General features: G+C 31.3%; 1 protein-coding gene across 2 annotated transcripts; it reads right to left on the bottom strand.

The window, feature by feature from the left end:
• Nucleotides 1-23,485: 23,485 nt before the first annotated feature.
• LOC149496038 (NAC domain-containing protein 37-like) lies at nt 23,486-25,674 on the bottom strand. 2 transcript variants are annotated; one of them, XR_016321008.1, is made up of 3 exons: nt 25,174-25,674; nt 24,631-25,032; nt 23,486-23,683 (listed from the first exon to the last, which is right to left on the bottom strand). XR_016321008.1 is itself a non-coding variant. In XM_089722000.1 (2 exons), the coding sequence occupies exons 1-2, from the start codon at nt 25,609-25,611 to the stop codon at nt 24,712-24,714; spliced, it is 759 nt and encodes a 252-aa protein (XP_089578126.1). In that variant the 5' UTR covers nt 25,612-25,674; the 3' UTR covers nt 24,573-24,711. The 2 variants fall into 2 exon arrangements, 1 of the variants encoding a protein (XP_089578126.1); XM_089722000.1 differs by lacking the exon at nt 23,486-23,683 and having other exon boundaries at nt 24,573-25,032.
• Nucleotides 25,675-25,961: the final 287 nt, after the last annotated feature.

Raw genomic sequence — 25,961 nt, 5'->3', positions numbered from 1 at the left:
GGATGGAATGAGTTTATGAACCAGAGTTTGCTGGAAATTTTACCAGCAACTTCATCTTGATTTTGACCCCAGTAAACGATGGAATTAGGAATTGTCACAGAAGAGTTATTTGTTCCTTTTTGTGTTAGCTTTACACGCGTTTTGGAATCATTCAATTTGGAGTTGTATATTGAGAGTTATGGCCAAAAGAATACAGACTGCACAGAATCACGTCGCGCGCTCGCGCATGCTGGAAAGCACGTCGCGCTCGCGACTTCCCATTGCGCGCTCGCGACTTGAGTCAGGTAGCTCTCTGACTCTCAATTGCACAACTCGCGCTCGCGAGGATCACATGCGCGGTCGCGACTTTGGCCAGAAGCTCTCTGACTCTCAGTGTGCGCATCTCGCGCTCGCGAATCACACAAGCGCGCTCGCGACTTCATCTCGCGCTCGCGACTTGTGCTGCGCGGTCGCGACTTCAGCCAGAAACATACTGACTCTCAGGATGCACAAGTCGCGCTCGCGACTTTCACATACGCGGTCGCGACTTCAGCTGTGACATTCTTTTGCCTTTCATTTGCTATGTAATTACATTCCTTTGCTCAACATATATGCATCCAATCATTCTACAACAAAAATATAACATAAGAACATGGATTAAAACAACAGGTAAGCATTTAGATGATGTGAAATCAAATCAACATGATAAATTATGCAGTTATGCAACCATTTATATGTTATTGTGTTACATTGTTGACATGTTAATATTAAGCTCCATTGAGGTTGGGTAGAAACTATGTAGATAAGGCTATGTCGCGACATAGAATAGCAGATCTGCGCCCCATACAGTTTGGAACTCTGGCTACAGGCCGTTGAGTGGATATGATTAAACCGTGCGGTGCAAATCCGGTTAGGGGCACCAAAACGGACAATATTGGCATAGGCGAATCCGGTTCGGGGCCTATAGCATACAGTTTCATCCAGTTTCATACAGTTTATCTTATCACTTCGGTTTCACTATAACCTTATGGAGCTATACAGTTATATTGACTACAAATTGCATAATCATACAGTATACTAAACAGCAAGAAAGATCATCAAGTTAAACATGAAAGTATCATGATATGTGTGCTTACATTCCATATGTGAGTAAATGTGTATTTATTTCCACATATGTATGTGCTTATATGTTTCTTCATTCAATTCACTGAGTTTAATCAAAGTTGCAGAGCTCATACAGCATAAAGAACATCAGGTAAGATCATGAAAGTATAATGTTATATATGCTCACAAGTTTATTTATTTAATTCTTAAGGAGCCATACAGTCATGAGTTGTTATTAATCATAACTTATATGATGTGACTAAAAGTGCATAAGTCATACGGCATAATGAATAGCAAGTAAGACAATGAACATATACTGTTATGTATTCTTACATATTTATTGATTTCATGCATACAACACAATGAACAGCAGGTAAGACCATGATAGTATCATAATGTGTAATTTAAGGTTCATGTAAAGGAGTTATGAGAGAAGTAGATTAATTATGTTTATGAGTTAGAAGTTTATTCGTTGCTACAAAGAGACATTCATGTTGAAAGTTACTGATTCTATGAGTATCAATGCTTTATGAAATTGGTATTTGAAGTTAGTTGCCATCGAATTTTGTTTAGTATGTGAAGTATGAGAACCACTGAGTTTTATACTCAGCGCGTCGATTTTTATCACGCGCAGGTTGAAGATCGTGATTACTACTTGAAGACTTGAGGAGTACGTTCAAAGCAGAAGTGACTAACTTGGTCATAGTAGATTGAGAGTTGTAATATTAAAATTTATGGCATGTATAATTTTTCCATTTGTTAGAGCTTCTGTAATTGAAAATATAAGTGAAACATGTAATTATTTTGGTGTAAGTAGTTGGAGAGAAGAATAATATTTATGAAATGATTGAAGATGAAATAGTTTACTATAGTTGGTATGATTAGGTCATGAAAACTTGATATAGATTCTGAATGAAATTAATTACTAGAGATTAAATGCTTTTGAGGATTTATATAATTATGTAAAGATATATAGAAAAGGTTATTGTGTTATGATGCTTCTTGGAGATGTTGGAAGTCTGAAGTTTAATTGGGAGTGTTTTGTAATCATATTTAGTATACAGGATGATATCAGCATGACAAGACAAAAGTTCAACCAGATTGTAGCGTCTCGGCTCGGTTCATTCGGGTTAACGGGTGGACCGGGAAGGGGTGTTACATGATAACTCTCAGAAAATCACAATATTAATCTCGGATCATGAGTGATAACATTTTCGGATCACAATGTTAATTTCGGATCAGAAAATTAATTTCATACTTTCTTTCTATTTTTTAAATTTAGGCAGACTAATTATAGTGGAAGAAAAATTTACAAATACATGTTATTAATTCACTAAACATTAATAATCACAATTACAATTACTGTCCTTGACCCCTAGCTACCACCATTCTCCCGCAATCACTAGTGGTAGTCACCATAAATAAATATTTTTATTTTTTTTCCCGTCATTTAATAATAAAATGAAATATAATATTAAGTTTTCACAAGTCCAAATATATTTTTTGAGCGTATAAAAATGTAATATTTTTCAATAAATTTTCAATACTGCAATTAGATGATAGAAAATAATTTTTTTTTTCAAAAAATATTTTTTATTTTGCCATATTTATTATTTGCCATGCATATCAGCAATGGCAATTACAAAAGTAGTGAAAAATGCAATTCAGTTCATAAGATGACAGCCAAATCACAATTTAATCCAAGTTTAATGAAATCCCTTGCAATTTTATTTTGACTAGTCCTAATATATTTTATGGATTAGGTCATCAAACTTTAAATTAATTCAAGAAGACTGAATATTTGTTGCAACCAATATTTTAGTTCATACATGCTCAAAATGCTAATATCTATAGAGAAATGATAGACAAGATTGACTCACATAATTAGTAAACATAACGATGGATCATTTCTCGACATCTAAGGCCACGATTGTCCTAATGTTCATAAGATTCATGTACTCTCTCTGTCCCAAAATCTGTTCATAAGATTCATGGCCGCTAGGTTCCGTGAGAAAGTAATTAAATGAACTAGGTCCTTAGTAGAAGACTGAGAGATCAAAGTCTGTTCCTAATTAAGTTGCAATTAATTTAAGATTTATACTGATGCAAATTTGTTAATACTCAAAAATAAAGTTTTAGTAACATATGTACCTTTAAAGGCTTTTATTCACACCATACCATTTTTTTATTAGTTAAACAGGAAGCAAATGACTTATACACGTCATTTTTTCTTAAAGAAAAAAAAAAAGAAAAAGAGAAAATAAACAAGATGTAGCTATTACAAAATTTATGAAATCCACACATTATCATGCAGAAAAGCCTAATTATTCCTTAAGGTGATCCTCCAAAAATATGAACAACCATAGGCAAAGTTCCTCCATGGTGAGCTATCCAGTCTCTGTAAGATTTGCCTTCTCTATAAATATGGTAAACCTGCACACTACAACGAACTCACAAACATCATATCTGTATATATATATATATATGTATATATATATATATATATATAGAATTCACATGTCATCAAATTAAAAAGGAAAGTAAAGTATTATATAGATAATATTATACAGTCCCAATTGTCATAGTCATTGCTCGGTTGTGCTTGTGGAGGATATCGGAAGCTAAGAGGCAATTTTCTTGAGAATCAATGCCTTGAAAATACAGTCATCTGTTTCCGTAAAGGTTTTCAACTCAGCTTCCTCATTACTTGTGGTGACGCCAACAATAATGTTTCTATTCATGTCTAGTTGATGAGTTATTGAAAAAAAAAAAATGGTGATTGAGAAAGGAATATGCAGTTCAAAGAGTTCATCAACCATGAATAAAGAATATGACGAACAAAAGAATAGTATTATTCTTCTCATTTCCATCGCATTCTTCGTTCATTGTTGATGAGCTCTTTGAACTGGACATTCTTTTTTTCCAATCATCATTTTCTTTTTATTGTAACTCATCAGGTAGAGGATTTGGAAACCGTACTATTATTCTTGGAGTCATCACAAGCAATGGAGAGGCTGATAAGAATACGCTCGAGCTTAACAATTTCTAAGTATTCAAATACTAAAATTGCCTCTATCTCTACATACATTTGCCAACTATGCTTCAGTAGTTAAAGATGTTTAGGGTTTATATAAGTACTAAAAGTAAATGACTTCACTATCTTTTGAATTTCAAATTTGAAAAGATATTATACAAATTAATTGAATTGAGACTCATTTCAGGTTCGTAACTTATGACATTGTCTTAAATTAGTAATATATATAATGCAGAATCTAATAACTTAGATTTTTTTTCACCTTTTAAAATAAATTCGAGATATGAAAAAATCTGAAAAAATCAGATTTTTTCATATCTGGAATTTATTTTAAAAGGTGAAAAGAAATTTAAGTACTTTGCTTCAATAATAATTTTTGATTCTCCTAATATAGAATAAATATAAATTCTATAGATTAATATACAATAATTCCTTCAGTAAGCACTGAGACATTAGTACTTTGTATGAACCCTAAGATTACAAATCTGAACTTCCAAACAAAACATAATTAACTAAAATAGAAAAAAAAAATTGAATAATAATTGTGTTTAGTAGCATAAATTCCATATTTAGCATTCTTATCTTGGCCTTTTTCAAGTGAAATTGAATTAATATCCTATACTTGAAAAATATAGTAATTAATAATATCAATATATATTGCCATTGTATGTAGAAATAGACATCATACATATTCACATACATCTAAAAAGAGACTAGATTATCTCAACATGAACAAACACATTTCTATCACCGGACGGAAAAGCTAAGATGTTTATGTTTATATAAACTCTAAAAAATAATAAATCATTTCCTTTTCAATTTTAAATTAAAAAATTTAAGACAAAATAATTGAATTAAGGGTAGTCTTAAGTTGGATTAATTTGACTGACACATTTATTTGTAATCAGAAACAAAAGTTGATTCGTAATTATATAAATAGATAAAAATTTAAGCTAATTAAGAAGGGAATTAAAGTAATATATAATCAATAGATTTAACTTTCAATTTCACCCCGAATTTTTCGAATAATTGTAATTTTACTCTAAATCAACTTTTATACCCTGGCACCTTAAACTTATCAATCTAGTTGCAATTACATCTTAATTTACCTTTTAGATGCAATTACACTCTAAAAGTGAATTATAACACCTAAACTTGTCAATTTATTGCAATTGCACCCTAAAAATAAACTAAGATCGGAATTTTGCTGATAATAATGTAAAAAAATGGACTCCATACCCAAGCATTTAAACAATAGATAATAAAATCAAATCCAAGTATTCATATAATAAATAAAAAAATGATGATTGAATATTTAATTTTAAAATTGAACCAATTTTAAGGTGCAAAAATAATGAGTTGGGTATTAGTTTAAATTAAAGTGAAATTGCAACTAGGTTAATAAGTTCAGGGTGACTGTAATACAAAGTTCGATTTAGAGTGAAATTGCAACTATTCAAAAAGTTCGGGGTAAAATTGAAAGTTAAGCATATATATAGACACTAACCAAAGATCCATAAATTTTGTTGCAGTAAAATTTATGGATATGTTAATCTGTCATTGCTGCCGGTGCCGATCATCCTTATCAGAGTCGATGACATAATCCCCATTGTAGTAGTCAATTGCTGTCGTAGGTATTATTATATTAATTAATTTAATAATTCAATTTTTAATTTTAATTTTAAAACAATAACATCAAGATCGATTTTTATTAAAACTGATAACTGAAATTTTTTACTCCTACCAAAATAACTAAACTTTCCTGATGAAACTTAAAAGTAATGCATGCTAACAAAAATAGGAGTGAGTTATACCTTAATAACTCATAGCCATTAATTCATAACGGGCATTTCCAAGTGCATAAGAATGCGATTAGAAGAAAGACCAACACGATGAAGACCAACATTGTATTACCTCTTCATCTACACACGCTTTCTAACTATGCTTCAGAAGCTATGATATTTAGGGTTCATATAAGCTCTGAAAAGTAAATAGTTTCATTATTTTTTAAATTCAAATTTAAAAAGTAATTGCATTTGGGTTAGTCCCGGATTTGAAATTTGTCAAATAGTTTTAAGTTGATATTAAGTATTATACAAAATCCAACGACTTAAATTTTTCTTACCGTTAAAGTAGATTTCAGATACGAAAAAATCTAAGAAAACCTCAAGTACTCTGAAAATGTTAAAAAAAATTATTGATGACTTTAACACGTAGGACGACTCTATAATTACTTCAAGACGTTTACGTACATTCATACTCTATTATACAGATCTTGTAGATATACTCTTAAACAATTTTTGACATACTGTAATAAAATAAAATCCAATAAACACCCCAAACAATTAAGGTGAATCTTTTTGGAGGATTTTTTTTATTTATTTACTATTTTTTTTTTCTTTTGTTTTTGGTTTCGTTCAGTGTGTGAAGGGAGATTTTTATTAGAGAAAGAAAGAGATGTCCTTTTGGGTTTTCTTGAAATTTCTTGATTGCTAATCCTATTTAGGATTCCTTTACTTTACCCTTATGATTCTTTTTCAGTTTTTGGTTTCCAATTTTGTTTTTTGATTGTTTCAGTTCTGGGTTTTCTTGTTTAATTCCTAAATTTGCCTCTTTTAACCCATTTTGGTTGTTAGATTTTTCTTCTTCTCATCCGAGTCGGTGGATTCTCATCATTTCAGACTGTTTTGTAGCCTGATTTAAGAATTCCGTGGTTTGATTGTATAGCCGTGCTTAGGTTTTGGGAGGCATTGGTATATTTAGTTATGCTATTTTGGGAAGTGTCACTCTCTTAATTCTGAAAATATATTAAGGGGGGTCTTGGCATGTATGCATGATGTTTCAAGCTCAAGGTGATAAGCCCAAACACCCTTTTTCCTGATCTTGTTTCTTTTGGGTTTCTTGCGGTACAACTTAACTTCTATCTAAATTTTCGTTTCTAATAATGGATTTCTATAGCTTTAGCATTTATTTATGTGTGTGTGTCCTTTAATATCTCCACGATAGGACTTTCAAATTTCAATAGTGCATGTTGAATTAATTCCTCCTGGATTGAACGACGAACTCTCTCAGTAATTGGGAATGCAAAAACCCTCTCCTTTCAAAGATGACCATCCAACTTCCTCTTTCATATCAGAGCATTTTCATACATTCACGTTCATTTGACGGAAAAAAGTCTTAATTTTGAGCGGAAGGACATATCTGTTTACAGAATTAAAATATAAAGAACTTATAGTTGGTTTTTGGATATAAACGTCCTTTAAGTATTAATGAGACTAAAACTTAAGGACTCAATTAATATTTTACCATAGATTAAAATTGGAACGATTGAATATATAAATACGCCCTGAACTTATGGCTTTAACCATGTGGCACCCTCAATTTTTATTTTGACTATTGAATACTTTAACTTATAAAATTACATATATTAAACACATCAACTTGTAGAATTATTTTATTGAACACCTCAACTTACAGAATTAGATCAATTAAATACTTATTACATAGTTAAATAATGTTAAATTATTGTTCTAGAAGTTATGATAACTACACATCAAATCAATATTTTATATATAAAAGCCAGAAATCCTAAAAACTATTGCTATTAGTATGTAAAGGTGTGCAATGATACCAAAATTTGCAAATTCAAATGCACAATGGGTCATTTACAAATCGCAGGATGCCGCAAGATTGAAGGAACAATAGTTTAAATTTTAGCTAAATTTAGCTAATTGTCTTCATTAATCAAACTAGTATTTTTCGATCTCGACTCAATAGCTCTTAACATTTTCCTGGCCAAGCATGCTACAACTCATAAGTGATTAACAATTCTAATTAGTTAGTTAGCTATTATTAAGTTGGTACTTATTTCGATTTTAAGGAAATGCAAAGATCATTTATTTAAATGATTTTTTTCCCATCGAAAAATAAAAGAAAGACAAGGAGGAAAAGGTTCCCTCCACTTTAAACTCATTGCATTCGAATTTAGAACATGATATGCAAGATTGACTCACATAATTAGTAAACCCAAGGATGGATCATGTCCTAGCATTTAAGGTCTACGATTGTCCTAAGATCATAAGACTCATGTAATTGGTAGAATGCAAATAGCTATTCGCCTTCTCAAATGGATCAGGTGCATCCCAGAATGCAAATAGCTTTCTGTTTGAACATGATTTTGATGCTACTATTACTATGCATAATCTAAGTCCAGTATATGATCATTTTCCATAATAGGACATTTATATCTATGGGTGTTAAATATATTCTTACACTTCAATAATTGAATTTTAAAGAAAATTAATTCAAATGACATAGTGCAATAATTTCTTTAGGAAATCCACTAAAAAAATATTTTTTATGTGAGGGTATTACATATATTATTTCGATATTAATTTGCTAAGCTCAGACAAACAAAGTTTCTAGAGAAGGTATAGTTAAATGCCAAATGTATAAATTTGAGCCTCAAAATTGCAATTTTAACCTTGCGACACATTGAAATTTGTTAATGACCTATTGTGTACTTCAACTTGCAAATTTTGATAATATTGCACATCTTTCCATACACATAGCAATAGTTTTTAGGGTTTTTGACTGTGTAAAATAGTGATTTATATGTAGTTAGCATAACTTTTGGAATAACAATTTTCACATTTTTAACTATGTAATAAGTGTCTAATTAATCTAATTTTTCAAGTTGAAATATTCAATAAAATAATTCTGTAAGTTGAAGTGTTTAATAGTGTAATTTTATAAATTAAAGTGTTTAAAATGTCAAAGTAAAAGTTGAGGTATCACAAAGTTAAATTAACAAAGTTCAGGGGTGAATTTATATATTGAGCTAATAATTAATGAACTACATCCTTAGTAGAAGACTGAGTGATCAAAGTCTATTCCCAATCAAGTCACAATGTTGATACTGATACAAATTTGTTGATAATCAAGATTTTATTAACATTATATAGCCTTTAAAGACTTTTACTCACAACAGGGGTAATATGAGAAAACAAACAGGGATTGCTTTGCCCCTTTGTCAGGCCAGTGGATATGAAATACCATACGGTTAAAAAAAAAAAAAAAAAAAAAAAAAGAGGAAAGGAGAAAAGAAACAATATGTAATATGGGTTATGAAATCCACACATTATCATGCAGAAGAAGCATAATTATGCCTTAAGGTGGTCCTCCAAAAACATGAATAACCGTAGGCAAAGTCCCTCCATGGTGCTGTGTAAAGCTTTCCTTCTCTATAAATATGGTAAACTTGCACATTATAATGAACTCACAAACATCATATATGTATATATATAGAATTCAAATTTCATCAAATTAAAAAGGAAAGTAAAGTAACAAATGGCATTTCATCACATTGATTAATATAAAATAATTACTTCAACAAGCACTGAGAAATCAGTACTTTGTATGAACCCTAAGAAACGCACATTCCCTCCTCAATCCCCATTTCCCCCTTTTTTTTTTTTTATCTTTATTATATAGATATTAATCATCATTTAGTATAAATAAACTCAAAACGTCTCCATCGCAGTAGTCATTGTTGTCATCGGTGTCAGTTATGGAAGGAAAAAAGCTATTTTTTTTTAATGTTCAATGGAAAAAATGAAGTTATTTAACCAGGCTTTCGTAAAATTTTGCAACCCATCAAATCAATCTAGTGACTAGGTCGCAAGTCTAAACAATTCAATGGATTTGAATTAATAAAAATTTTCAAAGCATTTTAAAATAATTATAAATTTATTTTCTTTATCTTTTTAAATGGTTTTAAGCTTTAAAGTTTAAATTACAAAACAAATAAAAAAATTATTTTCAAAATAAAACTGAATTAAACTACAGTAATTTTTTTTCCACTCATTGATTTAATGAATCTTGTTGGCCAGTCCAATTTAATCTGAATTAAGTGGAAAATAAATCACTGCACATCATGCCTTACTACTAAAAAAATTAATTAATTTGATAATTCAATTTTGACTTTTAATTTTTAAAAAGTAATATCAATAATCAAAATCAATTTTTACTAAAATTGATAATTGAATTTTTTTTTTCTCCTGCAAAAATAACTAAATTTTTCTGATTAAACTTAAAAATAATACATGCTAACAAAAATAGGAATTATACCTCAATAACTCATAGATATTCATGACAGGCATTTCCAAGTGCATAAGAATGAGATTAAAAGAAAGACCAACACGATGAAGATCAATGGCTTATTTTCCGTTGACAGCCACTTCAACTTCCATTCCATGCACTTTGAGCATCAACTTATGGATTGTTCTTGTGACGATATCTAGGGTTGGGGATTACGGTGTAACTGAACTGAACTGAACTGAATTGATTCCATTCGGTTTGACCGAATAGATTCCATGTCGATTGAAATTACACTAAAGCTGTGAAAATCGATTCAATATCAAATCAAACCAGATTGATTTGGATTTGGTTCAATCATTCCAAATTAAATAATTTATTTTGGGCGTAAAAATCAATTCGATTCGCTAGGCAAGTGATCAAAGGGAAAATTGAAAACCATTCGATTATTATTATTTTAACCGATTAGTAACCGATCTCTAAAAAAATCTAACCGAATCAAATTGAAATGAGTTGATTAGGTTCAATTATTCGGTCCGGACCAAATACTGCTCACCCCTAACCATATCATCATCCACTTCAAGCACCATGATATTAATATTACTCATTGTTACTATTATTCTTCTCATTTTCATTATATTCATTGCTTGTTGTTAATGAACTCTCTGAACTACAAAATTCTTTCTCAATCACCATTTTCCAAAAAATTTATTCCTCATCACAGCAAGTTAGCCATAAGTGCACCTTTTCCTATATTCTTATTTACGTGCACAATGCAAAATAATTATTGCACCCTAACTGTAACCACAGAATTTCTATAATAATGTAGTTTTAGAACATTACAGACATCGATTAGATCACGCACATCCCTGACAAGACCTGTGTGTTGGCTAACCTCACCGTTGTTGAAGTCCTTCAATTCATCTGTGAACTCTCTCGAATAGTTTGTACACTCACTTCTTTCTACAAGCTTACACCATCCAAGAAAGGATCCACATTGGTTGTTTTGACAGTAATAATACAATCGCTTCTTATTCTTCAAGGTCTCAGAAATTCGTAACCCAGCTTGCTTCCCACACTTGCACATTGTATTTGGAACTCTAGATTCCATGGTTAAGATCTCGTTTGCGCTAGATGAAGTCATTCCTCTTTGCCAGACATGCAATGCCAAAAATCCTAGCTTTTCCCGTTTTATTCAAGGCAAGTCAAAGTCCTTTGAATTTTGTCTTTTTATTTTAACATAAACAATGCTTTAAGATCATTTTAGGTACAAAAGTTTATTCTCTCTCATCTAAATAAGTCATTTTAGGTTCAATTAACAGGAAAAACGAGTGTTTTTGGATGGAAGGGCAACTTGATTTAACGGATTTAAAATACAGGGAATATCTATTTCTTAAAATGCAATGATACACTAGTTAATATTAACAAAATACAGGAATAAAATAGTAATTTCTCTACATTTTATGTCACAATTAAAATTTGCACATGTTACTCTGCTCGAATGGTAACTAATGATAATAATTTTAAAAACATAAATTAAATCCCTCTAAAATACTAAACTTTAAAATCCTTAAATTCAAAATAATAATTTGTGAACAGCTTCAGGAACATCACTTCAAATCTAGTCAAGTATTTCCAAATTAATGGTAATCACAAATTAATATAAATACAACTAAAACAAAAATTCTGATTACATGCAATTAGTGGATGCTAAAAAATCTTTATTAATATGAAAAAACAGAGCATAATTTGTATATATTCATAAGCATAATAAGAGAGCAACTTATCTTATATGTGGAAAATAAGAACATTTCTGACTATTCAAATATTAGAATTACCTCTATCTCTACATACACTTGCTAATCTAGGTTCATAAGTTAAGATGTTCAGGGTTTATATAAGTACTGAAAGTGTTGGTTTAGAAGAGCAGAAAATTAAGGAAGAGAAGGAAATTCTGCAGAAAATGAAAAAAGCTGCAGATTTTGTAAGTGTGAAGAAACAAATATTCACTTCTTATATTTTCCATTACAGCATAATGTAAACATTTATAGTAGAGCTAGTCTAAAGTTTGTTCACCAACCTTCCATAAGTCAAGGAAGGTTGTTCACCAAACCTACCTAAAAGCAAGGTAGTTCAACTACTTCTTGACTACAACAAAATCTAAATGACTTTAACAAATACCTCCAAAAACTATCAACAACACTTGCATCAATTTCTTCAATGGAGCTGTAGCTGTAACTTTAACACTCCTCCTTGATGCAAGAGTTGAGACAAACACCAAGTCTATTCCTAAGAAATTCAAATCTTGGTTTTTGCAATGCCTTGGTGAAAATATCTGTTGTTTGGTCTTCAGAACTACAATGAACAATCTGAATTTCATTTTCCTTTTCAGCTTCACGAATTGCATGGTACTTGATTTTTATATGCTTGGCTTTTCCATGGAAAATTGGATTCTTAACCATAGCAACAGCTGATTTATTGTCACAAAGTATTTTAGTTGGATTTTCTTGCTGAAAATTCAGATCCACTAACACCTTTCTCAACCAAATAGCTTGATTTACAGCAGCAGATGCTGCAACATACTCTGCCTCTGCAGTTGATTGAGCGACTGAAGCTTGCTTTCTTGTTCCCCAGCAAATGACAGCAGAACCAAGTGAAAAACAAAAACCAGTAGTGCTCTTCATATCATCCAATGACCCAGCCCAATCACTGTCTGAGAACCCCAACAACTTCACACCATTTAATCTTCTATAAAACAAACCAAATTCAGCAGTCCCTTGCACATATCTCAAAACTCGTTTGGCTGCTGTAAGATGGTTTTCAGTTGGAGAATTCATGAATCTCGACAGTAAATTTGTTGCAAACATAATATCTGGTCTTGTTACAGATAAATACAGCAAAGAACCAACCATGCTCCTATAAGTTGAAGCATCTATAGAGTGAGAACCATCATCCTTTTGCAATTTTATTCCATGGGCTGTAGGTGTACTCACTGGTTTGCATTTGCTAAGTTCAAACCTTTTAAGCAGCTCCCAAGCAAATTTCTTTTGTGAAATAAAAATCCCTTGCTCATCTTGAGCAATTTCAATCCCAAGGAAATAGCACATTAAGCCAAGATCATTCATCTCAAAAACCTGCTGCATCTTCATTCTGAATTCTTGAATTAATTGTAAATTGTTGCCTGTGACAAGTAGATCGTCAACATACACAGAAACGATAAGCACATCACTTCCTTGTTGAGTTACGTAAAGTGTTGCCTCATTCAAGCTTCGTTTAAAACCCAAATTCAGCAAGTAATGATCAATCTTGGCATACTAGGCCCTTGGGGCCTGTTTTAAACCATAGAGTGCTTTCTTCAACAAACACACTCTATTGCTTCCATCATTAAAACCTTGAGGCTGCTCAATATACACTTCTTCCTTCAAAGAACCATTTAAGAAAGCTGATTTCACATCCAATTGAAAGACTTGCCAACCTTCACTTGCTGCTAGTGCCAAAATCAATCTAATAGTGCCAAATCTTGCAACTGGTGCTAAGGTTTCTGTAAAATCAACCCCTTGCTGTTGAGCATAGCCTTTAACAACATATCTTGCTTTATGCTTATTGATGGAGCCATCAGAATTTAATTTCAATTTGAATACCCATTTAGTTCCAATTACATGCTTATTCAATGGTCTAGGAACTAAAATCCATGTTTCGTTTTTCATAATCATCTTCAACTCCTCCTCCATGGCAGCTCTCCACTCAGGCAATTTTAAGGCTTCATCCACCTGAGTTGGTTCAAGTGAGACAACATTACATCTGCTGTAAATTTCATCTAGGGATCTAGTCCCTCTAATTGCATAATCATCTTCATCTGATTCTTCTTCATTGTCAACTGGAAGTTCTTGCTCTTGCTGAAAATCAAGAACTGATTTAGAATTTTCTAGTTCCATTTTACTCCAATCCCATTCACCTTTCTCATCAAATTTGACACTCCTGCTGACATACACCTGTTTAGTAACAGGATTCAAAATTCTGTAGGCTTTGGATTCACTGCTGTAGCCTACTAAAATTCCCTTTTTAGCTCGTTGATCCAATTTCCCTCTTTTTGCATTTGGAATAAATGAAAAACATATGCTTCCAAAGATTTTGAGATGACCTACCGATGGTTTAACTCCAAACCAGCTTTCGAAAGGAGTTTTTCCATCAATAGCTTTGGTTGGAAGCCGATTTTGAAGATATACAGCAGTGTTTACAACTTCAGCCCAAAGAACTTTGGGTAGATTTTTCTCAAACAAGAGACATCTCGCCATATTCATCACAGATCGATTCTTTCTTTCACTTACACCATTTTGTTGAAGTGTGTAAGTTACTGTTAATTGATGGTGAATGCCTGCTTCTTGCAAATATTGCTTGAATTGATTGGATGTAAATTCAGCCCCATTATCAGATCTTAAAATCTTGATTGGGGAGCCAACTTGATTCTCTACCATTGATTTAAACTTCAAGAACATTTTGAAAACTTCAGATTTGAATTGGAGGAAATATACCCAGCAGAATCTGGTGTAGTTATCAATAAACAATAGAAAATACTTGCTGCCATTGTAAGATGAGACACTCATAGGGCCACACACATCAGTGTGTATTAATTCAAGTTTCATAGAAGCTCTCCATGCTTGATCAGATGGAAATGATGTTTGGCTGAGTTTGCCTAACTGACATATTTCACATATACTGCTGTCTTCTTCAACTATAGATGACAAATCAGCAACTAACTTCTTGGATTGCAGCAATTTTAATGAATTGAGATTGGTGTGACCAAGTCTCTTATGCCACAAATCAGATTCTTCTTTATGACTCAAGCAAGATTCTTCTTCGAAGTCTCTTAATTTTAGAGGAAAGCTTCTCCGTTTCATTTTGACAGCAAATAACTTTGAGCCAGAAGGATCACTTATTTCACAAGTTTTATCTTTAAATAGCAAACTGTAATTCTTATCCAGCAATTGACCAACCGAAAACAAGCTTTGATTTAGTTCTGGTACGTAAAGAACATCGGAAACAAGCTTTGTACCTGAAGGAGTTTGTACAATCAAATCTCCTTTGCCTTTGACATCAACAAGCCTACCATCTCCAAGTCTGACTTTTGAAGAATAGTTTGTATCCAAGCTATCGAAATTCACCAAGTTTGGTGTCATGTGGTTAGTGCAGCCACTATCAACAAGCCATGCTTCTTTAGCTTCAATTGAGACACCACATTCTTCAATTTCATTTGCAGCAAATAGTTGTTCTTCATACTTTTCAGAATTTTCGGTGACTTGTGCATGATGGGCTTGTGTTTGTTGATTCTGGTTTGTAGAACAAACTTTCTCGGTGTGACCAAATTGCTTACAAACCTTACATTGAGCTCCAGGTCTAAACCAGCAGTAGTTCTCAGTGTGGTTTGTTTTTTTGCAATGTGGACAAGGTGGAAATCTGTCCTTCCTCCAATTTTTTCTGAAATTCTTCTTCATTTTTGGTTTTCTGTCAGTTTACTGGCCTCTTGAACCTCCTTCTTGCATTTTTGTTTTATGAGTCACAACAAGAGCCTTCTCTCCAATGGTTTCTTCTTCCCTATAGGCTTTTCTTTGTTCTACAGCTTGTAGAGCATTTGAAAGCACATTTAAGGATATTTGTGACATGTCCCAAGTTTCTTCAAGAGAAGAAATCTTGGCTTCAAATTTTTCAGGGAGAGTCACCATAACTTTCTCCACAATTCTCTTCTCTTCTAACTCTTCTCCCAACAATCGAATTTGGTTTACAATTTTCATAACTCTATCAATGTAATCTTTCACCTTTTCATTGTCCTTCATTTTCAACATTTCAAATTCTTTTCTTAAATTGAATATCTGCATCTATCTAGTTTTTTCAGATCCATGATACTCAATTTTTAACTTCTCCCAAGCTTCATGTGCTGTCTCACATGTCATAATCTTGGTGAAGATAGGATCTGCAACAGCTGCATGGATATAGGACAGAGCTTTTGGAGCCTTAGCAACCTCTTCTTCATGTTGTCTAATCTGCTGAAGGGTTGGATTTTGATTAAGAGGTGGAGGTACTCTGTTTTCCTCCACATACTGCCATAATCCAAGCCCCTTGAAATAAGCTCTCATCTTCACAGACCAAACATGATAGTTTTCCCCATTAAAATGAGGTGGTGAAAGAGACATGCTGCTGGAAGCCATTTGCAGAAAAGCAAATAAACAGAAAAACTTCACAAATTCTGGTTTATTTGGTGGCTTTCTCTATGATTTTCACTCAAACACACACACAGCCCTTTGAGATCAAGGTTGCTCTGATACCACTTGTTGGTTTAGAAGAACAAAAAATTAAGGAAGAGAAGGAAATTCTGCAGAAAATGAAAAAAGCTGCAGATTTTGTAAGTGTGAAGAAACAAATATTCACTTCTTATATTTTCCATTACAGCATAATGTAAACATTTATAGTAGAGCTAGTCTAAAGTTTGTTCACCAACCTTCCATAAGTCAAGGAAGGTTGTTCACCAAACCTACCTAAAAGCAAGGTAGTTCAACTACTTCTTGACTACAACAAAATCTAAATGACTTTAACAAATACCTCCAAAAACTATCAACAACACTTGCATCAATTTCTTCAATGGAGCTGTAGCTGTAACTTTAACAGAAAGTAAATGAATTTATTACCTATTAAATTTCAAATTTGAAAAAAGCAATATCACACAAATTAATTGAATTAAGACTCATCTCAGATTCGTAACTTATGGCATAGTCTTAAATTAGTAATACATATAATGCAAAATCTAATAACTTAGATTTTTTTTACCTTTTAAAATAAATTTGAGATACGGAAAAATCTAAAAAAATCTAAATTATCTAAAAAAAAGGTAAAATGTTATAAATGACATTAATTCAATTATTTCGTCTTACTTTTTTTAATTAGAAATTAAAAAAAAAATAAACTGATTTATTATCTGTTAGAGTTTTTATAAACCCTAAACATCTTAGCTTTTGTGTGTTGCGAATAATTTATACTTTATATGAATCTGAGACGAGTCTTAATTCAATTAATTTGCATGATATCTTTCCAAATTTCAAATTAAAAAGGTAATAAATTTATTTACTTTCAGTAATTATATAAACCCTAAACAACTTAACTTATGAAGCACGGTTAGCAAGTGTATGTAGAGACAGAGGTGGTGCTTGTTGATGAAAGAATCCCCATTGCAGTAGTCATCGCTGCCATAGGTGGTGGTTGTGGAGAGAAATGGGAGGAAAGGGGCAATTTCTTAATGGTCAAAGGCAGAAATGGTGTTATTATAATATGATAGTAAATTAAAAATAATACTAATCATTTTATTATAAAAAATCAGTGCTTTCGAAATTAAAAATTGGTCATCAGATCAATCTAAGATTGGGTCACAAGTCTAAAACAATTCAATGGATTTGAATCAATGAAACTTTTCGAAGTATTTTAAAATAAGTATAAATTTATTTTATGGCTTTAAGCCTTATAGTTTAAATTTAAAAATATATATATATTTTCAAAATAAAAATGAATTACAACAAAGCAATTTATTGGCCAGTCTTTGATTTAGTTGATCTTATTGGCTAGTCCAATTTAATCTCAAATTAAGTGGAAAAGAAATCATTACATATCAAGCATTACTGCTAAAAAAAAATATTTTATTAATTAAGCAATTAATTAATTTGATAATTAAATTTTTTACTTTCAATTTTAGAAAATAACATCAATAATCAAGATCAATTTTTACTATAAAAGATAATTGAATTTTTTTTTTTTTTGTGCAAACCATTGATATCCAGACTATATTACCAGGGACCACCTCATCCGGCTCAGAGTTTAGTCACAATTAAGGCCCTTCATCCCTTCCTGCAGGTGCGTTTATTGGGGATCAAACCCAATAGCCCTTCACACCTGCTTTGCCAACTGACTGTAATTTTGAATCTTTTTTTATACTAAAATAACTAAACTTTCCTCATTAAACTAAAAAATAATGCATGCTAACAAAAATAGAAGTGAGTTATACCTCAATAGCTCAATAATTCATGACAGGCATTTCCATTGACCGCCACTTCAAGAAAGACCAACAAGATGAAGATCATCGGCGTATTTTACATTGACAGCCACTTCAACTTCCATTCCATGCGGTTTGAGCATCAGCTTTCGGATCGATCTTGTGACGACATCACAAGAATGTGTCAATTGTGCAATACTTGGAAAACACAGTAATTGACATATATAGTATTAGACATAGATATCATATTCACATACATAAAGAGAGCAAATTATATTTTATATCAAAATAAAAGCATTTCTAACAAGTCAAATACTAAAATTATCTCTACATCTGCACACGCTTGCTAACCATGCTTCAAAAGCTATGATATTTAGGGTTTATATAAGCTATGAAAAGCAAATAATTTTGTTATTTTTTCAATTCAAACTTAAAAATTAACTACATTTAGGTCAATCCCGGATTTTCAAGTTCTCAAATAGTCTCAAGTTGATATTACGTGTTATACAGAATCCAATGACTTTAAATTTTCTTACCGTTAAAGTAGATTAATTTGAGATTCGGAAAAATCTAAGAAAATCTCAAATACTCTGAAAATGTAAAAACATTATTAATGACATTAACATAGGACAATTCTATAATTACATCAAAACATTCGTGTATATTCATAGTCTATTATATAGATCTTGTAGATATACTTCTAAACGATTTTTGACATGTTGTAATAAAATATTCTATGAAATATATTTTCGGTTTATTAATAGTTTGAGCTAAGAAATGCATTTTATTACATCATATCACTTGAAGCCTGTGATGGGGGAGGCTGTGACTGGTATGAGAGTAAGCTTCTTAGGTTGAAAAGATTGTGTAGGTCTAGTTTGGAGCAAGTCGTTTAGGCTCAAAGGATTACTTAACTCTGAATGGAAATGATCTGTTTAAGCTCGAGGGACTACTTATGTTTAAATTAGAATGAGCTGCTTAAGTTCGGCATGGATTGCTTAAGTCCAAATTTCAAGAACTGTTTAAGTACGTTTAAGTGTTGAGGGGCTTACGCTCACCATGGACGTCTAAGTTCAAACTTCAAAGATTGTTTTAAGTCCGTTTAAACGCTAAGTTACTTAAGCTCGACATGGATTACTTAAGTCTAAACTTCAAAGACTGCTTAAATCCATTTGAGCGTTGAGTTTACGCTTGACATGGACTATTTAAGTCTGATCTTTAAGGATTTTTTCAAGTCTACTGAAGTGTTGAGCTGCTTAAGATCGGCATGGACTGCTAAGTTTGAAAAAAATGATCATGGCACGGATTTTTCTCAAAAATTTTTGAGAAAAACTTGACATATTTGATATTTCTAGTCCCTTAATCAAATTTCGCTTTTGATCTCCCCTCATACGATCTTTCCCGAGGACAAATTATGATAAGCGAAAAAAACATGAATTTTACCCAATTAATAACATATTTAAAAAATGTTAAAAATGCTAATATCTGTAGAGAAATTAAGAAGAGAAAGGGAAAAAGATCTGTCATGAAAAATAATAATCTGAGTTTGTTAATTAGCCAAATAAAAGTCTACCTAATTATCATTAAATTTTTTATCGTTCATTCACAATAAGTTATAAGCATTAATGTGTAAATTTTTCACCATGGTTTATAAAGTAATCAATCATAAAAATCATTGAATTGCACTTATCTAACAAATAAACTTATATTTGGCTATAGTTTTTGAATGAAAACAATTTTGTGTAAGCTTTCTATTTCGCATAAATTTCTTCGAGAAAATTTTGTGGCATCCTTCAACTGTTATTTTCTTCGAGAAAATTTTGTGGCATCCTTCAACTGTTATTTTGATCTACTGATACTTCAATATATATAGTTGCACTTACTAATTATACTTTAATTTGTAAAATTATTCTATTAGACATTCTTATTTATAAAATTAAATCAATAAATATTTATTGGATATTTAAAAAAATATGAAAATTGTTATTTTAAAAGACATACTAACCATATATTAAATTTATATTTTACATATAAAAATAAAATTCTTAACAAATTTTTATTATTTTTTATGAAAAAGTATATAATATTATCGAAATTCGTAATTTTAGGTATGCAATCTGCATAAATAGATTAAAGACATATAGATAATAAATTATACAGTCCCAATTGTCGTAGTCATTGCTTGTCGTCGTCTGTTTCCATGAAATTTTCCAACTCAGCTTCCTCATTACTTGTGGTGACGCCAACAATCAATAGTGTTTGTTCATGTCTAGCTGATGAGTTATGAAAATAAAAATAAAAATGGCGGTTGGGAAAGGAATATGCAATTCAAAGAGTTCATCAACCATCAACAAAGAATATGACAAACAAGAGAATAGTATTATTCTTCTGATGTCCATCGTATTCTTTGTTCACTGTTGATGAGCTCTTTGAACTGCAGATTCTTTTTTCCTAGCATCATTTTTATTTTTATTTCGTGTAACTCATCAGCTAAGAGATTTGGACACCAACTAATATCATTGGAGTCATCACAAGCAATGGAGAGGCCGATAAGAATATGCTTGAGCTTGACAATTAAAAATATTGATCAATACTAAAAAAAACCTGCAGAAAGCAAATTGTCTTCTATATGAAAATAAAAACATTTCTAACTATTCAAATCCTAAAATTACCTCTATCTCTATGCACAATTGCTAACCGTGCTTCAGAAGTTAAGATGTTTTGAGTTTATATTTACCTTTTCAATTTCAAATTTGAAAAGATATCATTCAAATTAATTGAATTAAGAATCTAATAACTTAGAACATTTCTAACTATTCAAATCCTAAAATTACCTCTATCTCTATGCACAATTGCTAACCGTGCTTCAGAAGTTAAGATGTTTTGAGTTTATATTTACCTTTTCAATTTCAAATTTGAAAAGATATCATTCAAATTAATTGAATTAAGAATCTAATAACTTAGATTTTTTTTTTACCTTTTAAAATAAATTTGAGATATAGAAAATCTGAAAAATCTAAGTTTTCTAGAAAAATGGAAAATGTTATAAATGACATTGATTCTATAAATTAATATACAATAATTATTTTCACAAGCACTAAGAAATTAAGCACTGAGAGATTAATATACACATTCCTTGCTCAATCCCAATTTTCCACTTCTATTTCCCTTATTTTCTAATTAATTAGAATAATTTTTATAACAGTAAGATTTTAAATCTAAACTTCAAATAAATCTTAATCAACTCTTCTCAAAAAAAAAAAAAAAAAAAAAAAATCTTAATCAACTAAAATAAAAAAAAATGAAAATTATTGGATAATAAACATGTTTAGTAGCACACTGAGGCATAGTCTAGTGGTAAGTGCATATACGACCTGACAATAGATCCAGGTTTGAATCTCCTTTGCAAAATCAAAGGAAAAAAAATTCCTTTGCACTGTTTATAGATAAAATTTTTAAAATTCTTTTTGAGTTTGGGGTGACCGGGCTCCCCCAAGTTCCCCCGCCCCCTGATTGACAGCCACTTCAACTTCCATTCCATAGACTTTGAGCATCAGCTTATGGATTGATCTTGTGACAATATCATCCTCCACAATGAGCATCATGATATTAGTATTACTCGTTGTTACGTTATTCCTCCCATTTGCATTATATTCATTGCTTGTTGTTTATGAACTCTCTGAACTACAAATTCCTTTTTCAATCACCATTTTCCATTTCTTTTGCTTCTGCGGACATCAAATTATTATAATCCAATAAATTATAGCATCTTTTATATTACTAGTATTATAAGTTTCATATTTAGCATGCTTAGGCTTGTCAAATATTTGCTAATGTGCTATACCTAGAAGCTATAATATTCTTTATGAAGCTAACGATAACTATTGTGCAAGACTTGGAAAACATAGGAATTGACATTGTATTAGATAGAGATATCTTATTCACATACATAAAGAGAGCAAATTATCTTTTATATCAAAATAAAAGCATTTCTAACTTGTCAAATATTAAAATTACCTCTACATCTACACATGCTTGCTAACGATACTTCAGAATCTGTAATATTTAGGGTTTATATAAGCTCTGAAAAGTAAATGATTTTTGTTGTTTTTCCAAATCAAATTTAAAAATTAATTGCATTTGGGCTAATCCTGAATTTGAAATTTGTGGAATAGTCTTAAGTTGATATTATGTGTTATACAGAATTCAACGACTTCAATTTTTCTTACCGTTGAAGTAGATTTGAGATACGGAAAAATTTAAGAAAATCTCAAGTACTCTGAAAATTTAAAAATGTTATTGATGACATTACGATGCTATAATTACTTCAAGATATTTATGTATATTCATAATGTATTATGTAGATCTTGTAGATATACTTCTAAATGATTTTTGACATGATGTAATAAAATATTGTATGAAATGTATATTCAGTTTATTAATAGCTAATACATAAATTTGATCCTGGACTCTGGCAATTATTTTTGTGGAAGTTCAATTATAACTATTTTCACATTTCAGTAATAACTCTACCCCTCACCAAAATAAAATAATTTTACAAGAGTCCAGTGATGACCCTGCACTTTCATATTTCATTTTGGTGAGGAGCATATTTATTAATGAATGTGAAAGCACCGGTCATGATGAGTCTCTCCCAAAGTTCAGGAGTCAGAAAGGATAATCGCTGAAAGTATAGGATCTTATGTCAGAGTTCATAAAGAATTAACAGTACTAATTAGTTAGTTAGTTAGTTATTATGGAATAGTAATTGGTATTTAATTTTATTTTAAGGAAATGCAAAGATCTCCAGAGAGAGAGAAAAAAAAAAAAAAAAAGACAAGGGGGAAAAGTTTCCCGCTCCTTTAAACTCAGTTCATTGCAATTTAGAACATGATATGCAAGATTGACTTACATAACTAGTAAATTCAAGGATGGATCACGTCCTGGCATTTAAGGCTACATTGTCCTAAAGTTCATAAGACTCATGTAATTTGTAGAGCAGAGAATATCTATTCAGCAATTAACTTATTCATCTTCTCAGACGGATCAAATGAAAGGCAAATAGCTTTCTGTTTGAATATAATTTTGATGCTATGATAGTACTATGCATAATCAAAGTCCAGTATATGGTCGTTTTCCACAGTATGACATTTATATCTATGTGTGTTACATATATTCTTACATTTCAATAATAGAAATTTAAATAAAATTAATTCAAATGACATAGTAATAGTGCAATACTTTCTTTATAAAAACACTAAAAACAAATATTTGTTATATGAGTTTATTACATATATTATTTTGGTATTAATTTGCTAAGCTTAAACAAACAACGTGTCCTTGAGAGAGCTTTAGTTCAATTGTAATGGATTGTCAAGTACTATTCAGAGAGCTTTCATCCTTCTGTTATGATTTTGCAAAGAAATCTGCAAATCACACTGTTTATATGATAGTTAGGGCCAGCAGCAGTTTCACATGCTAAACAATATAGTAACAGCAGAAATTGCAAGAACAGGATTAATTGATGGGATTTTGCAATAAACTAAGCAATAAACATCAATACATTTAGAAAATTAAGAAAATTGAGTATCTACCAGGCTCTCTTTATGGCTTGATTAAGGTTAGAAAACAGCCTTTCAACTTAATATTCTTGTTGCTGCCTTTGAGCCTGACATTGCAACACCGTTCTTAGACAGTATTGATCTGAAAATGGTCTTTTTGATGTTATGGGTTGTTGAAGGAATGTGCAAGAACTTGTATTTTGCAGAAGGTGGGATTACAAAAGTTTTTGGAAATTGCAGAAGAGAAAAGGATGTTGTAGACATTGTTTTGTTTTCTCCTTGCCAGTCTTTGTTTCTGGCTCATGGAGAGAAAACTGAAACAGACAGGTGAAGGGTTTATAGGGTTATTTATGCTTCTGTTGAAGATAATGTGGGTCCTGTAACTGAAGTACTGAAGTACTGAACCCTATTTTTTATTTTTTGTACTCAGTGAGTTTGTCTATACACGAGTCACAAGTTGTGAACTTTATTGTTTAATACTAGTACTAGAATATCAAAAGGAATAATTTTAGCAGATCTAGAAACTTTATCTCTAACAATTTCCCCACTTCCTCTTCATATTACATTTTTTCCACTTTCATTAATTGTTCATGGAGGTAGGAGAAATAGATAACTCTTTTGCAGGAATAAAATATTAAATAGAAATTAAGCTAGATGATTAATTAATGCAATGAATTAATACAGACAAGAAATATTGGAACCATATTTCAAGTTTAAGATTCTGAAGATAGACATAAAATCAGGAACCACCATATGTATATATATATAACAAGTTGGAGTTCAAACTCAATTATACTTTTTTTTTGAAAGAGAATTACACTTACAGTTTGAAGTTAAAAAGTGATTGTCCCACTTTGTGAAGTTTTGGAGTTGGAGCAGTATTGGATAGCTCTCAGCTTCAAAATTTAAGGACACTGATCATAGAATAAAATATCATCCCAAAACAGTAAATCATCATTATCTGCATGTTCTGGAGTTCTCTCTAATCTAGGGTTAGGATCTCCAAAATTTTCATTCTCACAGTAGGCTGAAACAAGATTGTCCTGTCTCTCTAAGCTAGGATTAGGATCTCCAAAATTCTCATTCTCCCAGTAGGCATAGCCAAGATTGTCCTGTCGCATCTTCTTTGATTTTCCGTTTCCTTCTTCTTTCTCGACAGAATATTCTCTCTTCCTTCCAAGTGCATCTTTGTTATAGATTCTACACAGAACATACTCTCCCTTACGCTGCAAAATCAATGAATTAAAAAATTAGTATTTCCATCAAACTGACATTACAAACTTTTTAGAAATTAGGGCTAAAATAATTATAAACAAAAAGAAAACGAAACCCTAAAATTAGAGTTATAAATGAAAACATTTACCCACCCCTTCATATTTGGATGAGAACTCGGTCATTAACCAAAGGCCGTTTTGGTTTTTCTTGCCTGTTTCTTCAAATCTAAATTGTTTTTTCACATACAAAATATTACCGTCAGAATCAAGAACTGGCTTTCTGTTTTGGTTTCTCCAAGTTCCTGAGGGCGTTCTTCTATCTCTTCTCTTATCGGCCATTCCCTTCAATTTGGTGAAAACGTAGAAGAATCCAGTTAACTGGCTGTGAAAGATATTCCAGGGATCATCATCATAAAGGGTGTTTGGATCACCATCAAGCGTCTTCACCACATCAAGTGTCAGCGTCTTCTCCAGCTTTGATTTAAGATAATAGAAAACAAGTTCTTCATCAGTGGGATCGAAGCGATACCCACATGGAAGCTCTGCCGCCTCCGCTAACCCTGATGGCAGAATCAATGACCTTGCCGCCATTGTTCTCTCTCACTCCCCTAATCAATCTTTACGCTATCTCACTTGTAATCTTCCCTAGTCGCTATTAAGATACTAAACTTTTACACTGATTGAGCAGTTATACTTATATATAGGCTTCGGTGCCTCTCTTTCGGGCTTTATCTCTGGGTCCTTCTTTCTTTCTCTCCAAGTTATATATTCTTTTAATAATTTTAAAAATAAAACTTAAATTAACATTTTCACATTTATATTTTAAATTTGAAACAAATATTAGATAATTTCTAAATTTAATAATCCAATGTAAACCATATTAACTCAACCAAACTATATATAAATACTACTTGTATACGGTTTTAGAAATATACATTTTA

This window comes from Jatropha curcas, chromosome 5 (assembly GCF_041381405.1).
Source record: "Jatropha curcas cultivar XTBG-Jc1 chromosome 5, XTBG_Jcur_1.0, whole genome shotgun sequence".
NCBI classification, from domain to species: Eukaryota; Viridiplantae; Streptophyta; class Magnoliopsida; order Malpighiales; family Euphorbiaceae; genus Jatropha; species Jatropha curcas.
The sequence above is the reverse complement of the archived record's forward strand: the minus strand, read 5'-3'. Positions and strand labels throughout refer to the sequence as shown.